Below are 10,190 nucleotides of genomic sequence, written 5' to 3' on the forward strand. Positions count from 1 at the left end.
ATTGATTGATTCATTTTAAGAACTTGATAATTTAGACCATAGATGAAGTTTGAAAATTATGATTTTATAAAACGTTTTAATCAACACGATTGATCTAATTGAAACATAACTGGATTATAATTATAGTTTTAAAACCCGGCTCGGCTCGGCAGGTCGACCCGGGACTAGAATCGGGTCGGGTTGAAGAAAAAACAGGAGAAGGAAAAATCCTATGTGACCCGGCAACCCGATCAAAAACCCGTTGATTTTTGTTTTTTTTTTTACTAAAACGACATCGTTTTAATTTTTTTTTTTAAAATTTAATCCGAATAACCCAATCAAAACCTGAAACTTGGGTTTCAGGACTAAGTCTAAAAACTATGAGTATAATGGATGATTCACTAAAATGAAAAAAAAAAAAAAAAACCAAATGAGTACATGAAAATGAATAAACCATTAATAACATAGGAGACATAAAAAGGCAAAACCAAAACCCTACTTGAACCCTTGGTCTTCCCTCCCCACTATACTCTCATTTCCAAAAGAAACAGAGGAAGCTGCAGCCTGAACAATGCAATTCCTCTTCCGCTCCCTCCCTAAACCCCGCCACCAAGGTCACCGCCGCAGCCTCGTCGACTTTGCGGCCATCAAGCACGTCAGAGACAGGGGCTTAGACCATGCAGTTGAGCGAGAAAAGCACTTAAAGCCAGTGCTTTCAATCAAGAACTTAATAAAATCAGAGCCATCAAGATCACTCCCTATCTCCATAGTCACTCAACAAAAAGACTTCCTCAAAATACCAATACGGCCAATAGAGTTAATTAGAAGATACCCTTCAGTCTTTCAAGAATTTCTACCTGGTGGCATTGGAATCCATCCTCATGTCAAGTTAACACAACAGGTACTTGACCTTGATATTGAAGAACAGTTAGTTTATCAAAGTGAGAGTTATAAGAACGATGTTGCTAATAGGCTTTTAAAGTTGTTAATGATTTCAAGAATTGATAAAATTCCATTAAAGCTTCTTGATTTTTTATTATGGGATTTGGGTTTGCCTCAAGATTGTGTCAAGAGTTTGGTTCCTGAATTCCCTGATTATTTTAGAGTTCTCGGGGATAAGAATTTGTCGCCTTGGTCGGGTTCGGATTTGGGGTTGGAGTTGGTTTGCTGGAGTGATGAACTGGCTGTTTCAGTTATGGAAAAGAGGGCGAAAAGTAGAGAAACTGGTTATGTTAAAGGGATGCCTATTGAGTTTCCAATGCAGTTTTCGAAGGGTTTTGAAATAGATAAGAGGTTGAAGCAGTGGATTGGTGACTGGCAAAAGTTGCCTTATGTTTCTCCCTATGAGAATGCTATGCATCTTGGGCCTAATACTGATGAATCAGATAGGTGGGCGGTGGGTGTGTTGCATGAGGTACTTAATCTTTCTGTTTCGAAGAAAGTGGAGAAGGACACTTTGTTGTGTTTAGGAGAGTGGCTGGGGATCCGGTCGAGGTTTAAGAGAGCATTGCTACACCATCCAGGGATATTTTATTTGTCGAATAAGATAGGGACTTATACTGTTGTTTTGAAGGAGGGATATAAGAGGGGATTGTTAGTTGAGAAGAATCCAGTGGTGGATATTAGGAATCAGTATATTCATCTTATGCACACAGTTGTCGAAGAACGTAAATCAATTACTGTACATGGAGGAAGCCAACAACAAGAAAAGAAGACTGATGGCAAATCTGAAGGGCAAGGAGAAAAACAAGATGCTAATGATTGCGTGGAAGTGTCTGATGCGGGGTCTGATTTTGAGGATGATAGTGAAGATGGTTACGAGTATAATGAGGAGGAGGGAGGCGAGAGTAGGAAAAATGCTCATAGAAATGCCCCAACTAACAGGGGAAGAGCAGACAGGAATAAGAATTTGGATGTGAGGGGGAACTTGAAGTATGCTAGAAGAGAAAGGGGGGTTGAGAAACACCATGGTAAGACAAGGGATAAAGTTGTACAAAATGACGACTATAAGTATAATGATGATGAAGAGGAAGGCGAGAGTAGGACACATGCTCGTACAAAAACCCCAAGGGGAAGAGCAGATGAGAATAAGAATTTAGTTGCGAGGGGGCGGTCAAGAAATGTTAGAAGAGAAAGGGAGGTCGAGAGACACCACGGTAAGACAAGGGATAAAGTTGTATCAGAAGATGATTATAAGTACAACGATGACGAGGAGGAAGGTGAAATTAGGACACATGCTCGTACAAAATCCCCAAGGGGGAGAGCAGATGAGAATAAGAATTTAGATGTGAGGGGGCGCTCAAGAAATGTTAGAAGAGAAAGGGAAGGTGAAATTAGGACACATGCTCGTACAAAATCCTCAAGGGGGAGAGCAGATGAGAATAAGAATTTAGATGTGAGGGGGCGTTCAAGAAATGTTAGAAGAGAAAGGGTGGTCGAGAAACACCACGGTAAGACAAGGGATAAAGTTGTATCAAAAGATGATTATATGTACAATGATGATGATGGGGAGGAAGGAGAGGGTAGGAGACATGCTCATAGAAATGCCCCACGCAGCAGAGGAAGAGGAGATAAGAAGACTACTTTAGATTCAAGGGAGCATGCAAGGAATGCTGGAAGAGATAGAGGGATTGAAAAGCGCCATTTCAAAACCAAGGATAAATTTCGACCAAAAGATTCTATCAGAAAAGAAATGAGTAGAGGGTACAATTTCCACGAAAGGTCACAAGAGTGATCAGCTTCGCCTAAGAAAAAGAAGGAATCATTGACAGCCAAGATGACTGCTACTTAAAAGATTTAATTATCTGTCTAAACTAATAATCTGCAGGTTAGCTTCTTGTTCTATTTCTTTCTTTTGGTTGTTTTTATTTGGGCAAGGGAATGCAAATTTACATGCTTATAATGTGCTCTTTCTTCTCTATATTGTTGCCTAACAAAAGCAAAAGGAAACCTGGGACCTGATTTTCTTCTCAAAATTTGTACTTTCCGATATAGGATTCTAATCCTACTGATTTTGTAACTACCATTATTACTGGAAAACTGTCGAATCCTGTGCCTCTAAGCTTGCAGTGCCAATATTTTCTGAGCACCTCTATATGAAAGTTGATAAGCTGAAGTCAAATAAGCATCATTACATCCAAACTGAAAGAACATGTTGAATTGTGCATGAGAGGCTTAACTCTTTGATGGTCAAAAGAATTGCAGAAATGGGACCATTGAAGCATTGACTATCTTGTGTTGTTTAGAAATGGTTTTGCAGGAACTTGTTTTCCCTGCCTGTCTTCATTGAGTTTAATTTCTACGGTCTTTCTGATTTTATTGATTTATTTGTTTTAATCCAAGAACTTGGTAGTTCTCTAAGATCTGCGCTTCAAAGTCTTCATAGACCCTTCATTGGTCTGGGCACATGAGGGCCCAAATGCATTGATAGACACCATCTCAAACCCAAAAGCCTAAGCTTTTGGGTTATTGAGCCATCTTTGTATATATGCACTTCAAACTTCTCCTTCCTAGCCAAAGGGGGATTCCCTCACTCACATGCTTAGCTCAACATGCTACTTCGTAGTATTCTATATTTAGAATTTAGATGGAGAAACAGAGTTGGTGAATGGGGAATCTGCCGTTGTTACATGTATGCTCTCTGTCATGGGATGGGGAGTAATGATTTCCAAAGTACTGATCTACTATTCTTTGATCAATGTTATAGAATATGCACATATTTATGATGAATGTGTGATCCATATTTGTGTCCATGTATCTTTGGTGGTTTCGAATTCAAGAACAGTGCAGTAATTGCCCCTTTTCTCAATTTACCATTCATGATATGCCGCTTTATTGAAACAGTTGTAACAACTTTTATTTGTATCAACAATTCAACTTATTTGCCTTTCCCATTTGCTGTGTTATGTGAAATTGCCAATAGAAATGCATTTGATGGCATGAGGTTGTTGTGCCAACTATCTGGACAGCACAGAAGAAAGAAAGGAGTACCATTATTTCAAAGTTTTTGACATTATTTTAGAGTAGGGCTCATTAACTGAAGAATAAAGTTGAGCAAAGATACAGATAAAACTGCTTACAGGGATGTTACATTATCTACACCATTCATTCTCCTCATGGTTTTGTTAGTTTAAGAGAGCAAGACTAAGTATGGACTTCAACTTAGTCTTTGATTCTTTTTCCAAAAAGAAAAAAAAACCAAGATGTTGTTATGGGTTTTTCATCCATTTGCATGCAAAGGCCAGGTAGACAACAATTGAGAACAAACCATATTGTCTTCTCCTCAATTGATGTAGAAAGTGAGTTTTCCAAATCCTGAAGAATATAACTGGGTTATGGATGTCATGTGCAGTTTCTGCCACAGTAGATCTTTTAAAATAATAGTAATCATATGGTGCATTCTGGCAAAACTCTTCTTTAAAACTCTTCTTTTTTTGATGTCTTTTGATTTTTTCAGCCTCCAAATGATCACAATGCTACGACATACATGTTTGTCCTTATTGAATATAGCAGATGGGTCTTCTTTGTTGATGTGCAGGTTTCTTCGATTCATCATCTTCTATGCAAAATTTCAAATTCCTGGTGATTAATGAGATATGACATTTGTTGCCATTACTTTTGACCATCAAGTCTGTTTAGACTTTAGAGTCTTTGAGACTCCGGAGAACAATGGTTCTCTAGTTGCTGACCTGTCAAGAGTGTTGACAGTGGCTGTTGAACGCTAGATGTCTGAAATTACTCAAAATGATCTTTCACTTGTCCCTGACTATTCTTCAATGTTGAGAAAGAGCGCCACTTTTACTCGGACCTCGCAAGTTTAGTCTGGTTTGAAGGCTGAAGCTGCAAATGCAGTAAGTTGGGTTGGAGAAGTCTTTCTGCTTCTGATTTCTAATTTATGTCAACAATATAAGATCATTCCTTTGGAATCATTATTTAGCTACCATTTGGAGTTCTATTAACACTTTATACCTTCGACCCATGTATTTTGTTTGGCTTCAAAAAATTAGTATAATTCAAATGATCAAAGCGCATTTCAGACCACTTCCTCTCATCTTTGGCATGGTTTGCTGTATTTGTTTCAACAAAAGTTTTCTAATCAGATGTTCATTTTCCTCTCATCTTTGGCATTTCATCATAGTCAATCCTTTCCCGCCATTTGTTTGCTGGCTGGCTATACTGGTTTACTTCCTGCACTTCGCCTACATATTCCATAATCATTGTTGGAAACTACTGTAAAGTTTAAAGGCAAGCTTGGAGTGATAAGGTCTAAAAAGGCTAGTGAATAATTCCATCATATAAAATTAGCTGGTGTGTGTTGAAGTGCTTGAATGTTCTTGATGAATGGTCAGCAGCGCCACTGGTTTCCCACATGCATTTGCTCATTGCTGGTGCCTGCTCAAAGAAAAGCATAACTTGCTCGTTTAGCAGATAGAAGGTTTTTAGGGAATGTTGCAGCATGACTGTTCCGTCAATTTGCGTACTAGTGATATTTTTTCTTCTGAGCATGCATGTCTCCTCCTCCTCTGGGTAATTTTGACCTGAGATCAGTTTTATTTGCCAACATACAAAGATGGACATGGTAGAAGTTGAAATTTAATCTGAGAAATCAGAAATAAGTAGTAGCACCTTTTTACATAACATGAGGGTGACCATATCTAGTAGTACCTTCATATCTTCTTCAGAAGTACTTCATGGATACGTACATACATACATATACATGCATGTATACACACAAACTTTTTATTCAATTATTCATAAACCACAATTAGAACACAAAGTATTCGGGATGGATATTTTGATGTAAACTTGTGGACTGGAGAGCCCAGTCTTGGAAATTCTTTTAGATAAATAAAGAGAAAACAAGCATATCTCTCTTTTTTTATTTGCTATGCAAATTACTACAACTTCATCTGTGAAAATAAAAAGAAAGCAAAGAATTTGGTCTTTCTATGGGAATATTTATCTTTTTGAAATTGTTCTCATGGCTTTGGCAATTCTTCATAGACCTTATACTCAATCCAGAAAGGCCGGTAGCCCAAAGTTCACTATCATGTTTTGCCTTTCATAGCCACCCCCATGTGATCTATCCAAGAACTTGACAACGACATGAACTCAATCCAGTTCCCCCCACTAAATGATAAGTCAAACAGCAAAACCTCACCACAATGATAGGAACGGATGCTAATCAATTTAACTTTAGAGTGAAATTGAATGACAGGGATCAAAATGAAAAATAATAATAAATGGCTTAGTTGAACTTTAGAGTGAAATACCTATTTTCTTTGAAAAAAACCCATAAAACAATTTTAATGGGGGTAATTCAGTAATTTCATAATGGTGCATTTGTCATTCCAGAATTTAAAAAGGACAATTGCATCCTTTTGTTTTTATAATGCATAGTAAACTAATCTTTATACCCTAAAATTCAATTTTTTTAAAGCCTCCCTTCAATGATGTTTTTGTCTTTTTTAATAAATAGTTAAATGACTTGCATGTTGTTGGAATTGGATTTTCCATAGCTTATGCCCAGGGACTTTTTTGTCTTTGCACTCAAGCTATTTTGTAATTATCAGGCTAGCTTGGGAAAATTGTGTAATTTAATATATATAAATATTATTAAAAAAATTAATGACATAACCCTTGCGCTCTTAGTGTGTCGCGTGTGAGGCCATCCAATTTTCAAATGCCGCATTCTACAACGATGTTTGAACTGTCTTGGTGTTGTCTCCTTAGAGAGGAGACTTGTGTAGCCAAAGACCATTGGGTTTGACGCCAATGACATTTTTTTTTTATTTCGTCCCTCTCTCCTCCTTTGCAATTCATGCTTGACATTTAAAATTTCAGGGTAGTCCCTTTAAGTGGAGATATTTGAGTGTCATTCCTCATTTTTTTAATTTGTAATTCTTGTCCCTGACTCTTTTGTAAATTGTTGATTTATTTTTAATTTTATCATTCAATCTAATTTTTTTATTTTTTCAAATTTGGTCTCGATTCTTTTTTTTCCTTCATTTTTTCTTGTCTCTTCTGTAAACTTTCAATTGTTTTCAATTTTATCATTTAATTAAAATTTTCAATTTGTTATTTTTTAAAATTTGGTTCTTATTATTTTGATGGTTTCTTCTTTTAATTCTGTTGTTGAATTGATTTTTCCTTTCAATTTAGTCCTTCAATCTAAAATTATCCATCCTCTCATTTTGTTTTTCAAATTTGACTCTCATTCATTTAATTGTTATTTTTTATTTTGAATTTTTTTTGTGATTTTTTTTCAATTTCACCATTTTATGTTTGATTTATTGAAATTTAAGATTCATGATTTTTTTAAATTTGGTGTTTCCGATCAAATGACTCGGGTCATGGGTTTTAAAAGATAACATAGACAGATAACATAGACGTACATCGTTTTTTGGACTTATTTACCTTTTCGATCTCATTATTTGATGTTTATTTAAAAAAAATAGAATTAATGTTTTTCTTTGTTTTTTATTTTATAAGGTTATCCTGATTTCATGACTTGACTCATGTGTGTTTGACGAGTTAATCCGGGTGGGCTTATGCTTTTTTTTTGCTATTAATTGCTGTTTTTTCTTTTGGATCCTTTTGTGTGATTGATTTTTCTTTTAAATTTCATCCTGCAATATTTGATTTGTTAAGAATTGGCCTCTGTGGTTTTTTTTATATTCGGTGCTACCAATCAAATGGCTCGGGATAAGGGTGGGCTTTAATTTATTTTTGGGACTTATGTTTTTCCATCTCATGATTTGACATTGGTTTTTTTAAAAATTACGTGTTGTGATTTTCTTTGTTTTTCTTTTTGTTAGGTTATCTCAATCTCATAACCTAACCCGTCGGTTAGGCGGGCTAACCCAGACGGGCTCAAGCCTTTTCTTGGCTTATAATTTTTTTTTTTTAATGTTTGATTTTATTTTCAATATCATCCTTCAACATTTGATTAGTTGAAGATTAACCTTTCAAGTTTGTCAAATTTAGTCATTTTAGTCAAATGACTTAGATCACAAGCTTAGTGGGTTAACATAGGTTGACATCGTTTTTTTAGGTTATTTTCTTTTTTGATTTTCATCATTTGACATTAGTTTTTCTCATTCGACATTGGTTTTTTCTATTCTTTAAAACATGATTGCGTCGCCTGAACATCATTTTTTTTGCTCAATTTTTTTTTATCTGGTCATTGGTAGAGCACGAGTCACATAGTAAGAAATACTAAAACACATGGGGAAAACATTGTGGGTGGTCCATAGTATTTTCTCATTTTACCCCTATAAAAACAAACTAAATGCCTAGCTATTAGAGGTATTTTGGTATTCTCACAGGGGTATAAATGTCTTTATACATTTGTTATGCTTAGTAAAATAACTTTGTTACCACTGGAATCAAAATTTTTAAGGCTTATGCCCAGGAGCATTTATATCATTTTCATTTTTTATGCATAGTGAAATGACTAAATTACTCTTTAGAAGTAAAATCTCATTAACTAATGGTTAAGGGTGTTTTGGTATTTTTATGATGTTTTTTTATATATAATAATCAAGTTTGTCGAGAGGCTTTATTGGATTTTCAATTTTTAATGTACAATAAAATTACTTACATGCTATCGGGGTAAAAGAAATTAAAGCTCCCTTGCAGGGGCTTTTTTTTTATTATTATCTTTTGATCTTGGCTTTTTTGTTATTCTCAAGAGGGTAAATATAAAATACTCACAAAAAGAAAAAGTTTGCGAATGCAATGTGGACGCTGCCCACGCCTTTCGAGCAGTGCATGCAGTGGCGTCTTACAGCTAAACACTATTTTTAAGATGGTATTGAAAGCGTGTAGACGTCCTCTACTTGGTGGTGCTGTATGTGTGCGAGATGGAGCTTCAGTTGGGCTCTAAAGGAATTTTTCCCTGTCCTGATCCTTCTTTCTCTATCTTATCCTTGTTGAAGTATGAGTGTGTCATATCATTTATTTTTTATATTCAATTTAGTCCTTATTCTTTTGATCACTATATGTTTTGTTTTTTTTAATCTTACTTTGATTGTTTTTTTTTTCAATCTCATCCTTGTTATTTAGTTTAATTTGAGTATCATGTCAAATTTGGTTCTCATTCTTTTGTTTTTTTTCCTTTTACCAATTAAATTTTGTTTTCAATTTCATCCCTAAGCATTTGATTTTAATTTATTCTTATGTCAAATTTGATCTCCATTCTTTTAATTGTTGTGTGTTTTGTTTTGAATGCTCTTTTTTTTTTTTCCAATTTAATCCCTTAGCATTTTTCTTATTAAGAGTTTTTTTTTATTAATTGTTTTTTCCTTTATATGGGGTTAGCCCCGACCTCATGGCCAGGGTCACGGGTCTTAAAGGTTAACGCAAGTTAAATTTGATTTTTTAGATCCTTTTATAAATTTGATTTATTTTCAGTTTCATTCTTCAACATTTGATTTTTTTTAATTGATCTTCATGATTGTTTTCAACTTTCTTTTATGTTGGGTTATCCAGATCCCAAGTTGACTTATATTTGTTTTTGTTAATTTTTTTTTTATAGTTTCACTAGTAAGCGTGTTTTTTATTGAGAATTTTGCTTCTTTGTTTTTTTTAGGAATTGATCTTTGTGCTTTTAATTTTTTACTTTCCTCTCTATGAGTTTATTTTAATTATGTGCCCATGGTCTCGAGGTTAGCGAGTTAAGCCAAGTTGACCCGTATCTTTTTTTTCATTGTTTTTTTTTTAAATTATATTTTTTCAGTTTCTCAATTCAGTATTGGGTTGTTTAATAGGTGGACTTCATAGTTTTTTTTTTTCAATATGCTTTCATTGATGACTTTTTTTTTTTTACTTTATATTAGCACGAATAATCATTTGATTGAACAAAACGTTTATCCTAAGATACAAAGTTACTAGACAAACCTAAGCGTATGGTCCATATTGCAAGATCAAATATTTTAATCTTAGTTATCCCTTGTTCAAATATTGATATATTTAATTACATGTTTGTATAAGCATTTGGGTTTGTGACTGAGAATTGTTTATATACAAAAACAAGTTGGAGAAACCTATATTTTAATTTTTTATTGAAATTTTTTTTATTTGATCCACGGTGAAGTGCGGGTCATATAGATAGTAGTTATCTAAAAAGACTACAAATATCCTAAAAACTTAATAAATATAATAAATAAACATTATTAATAATAATAAATTATTATTAACACTTAACAATT

General features: G+C 34.4%; 1 protein-coding gene across 2 annotated transcripts; it reads left to right on the forward strand.

Annotated features, from left to right (window-relative positions):
• The first annotated feature begins 460 nt into the window (after nucleotides 1-460).
• Nucleotides 461-5,019, forward strand: LOC18104484 (protein WHAT'S THIS FACTOR 1 homolog, chloroplastic). 2 transcript variants are annotated; one of them, XM_052446210.1, is made up of 3 exons: nucleotides 461-2,198; nucleotides 2,307-2,806; nucleotides 4,517-5,019. In XM_052446210.1, exons 1-2 carry the CDS (start codon nucleotides 551-553, stop codon nucleotides 2,711-2,713), a joined length of 2,055 nt encoding a protein of 684 aa, XP_052302170.1. In that variant the 5' UTR covers nucleotides 461-550; the 3' UTR covers nucleotides 2,714-2,806; nucleotides 4,517-5,019. The 2 variants fall into 2 exon arrangements, with proteins under 2 accessions (XP_052302170.1, XP_024438961.2); XM_024583193.2 differs by having other exon boundaries at nucleotides 462-2,806.
• Nucleotides 5,020-10,190: the final 5,171 nt, after the last annotated feature.

Source organism: Populus trichocarpa, chromosome 13, assembly GCF_000002775.5.
Source record: "Populus trichocarpa isolate Nisqually-1 chromosome 13, P.trichocarpa_v4.1, whole genome shotgun sequence".
NCBI classification, from domain to species: domain Eukaryota; kingdom Viridiplantae; phylum Streptophyta; class Magnoliopsida; order Malpighiales; family Salicaceae; genus Populus; species Populus trichocarpa.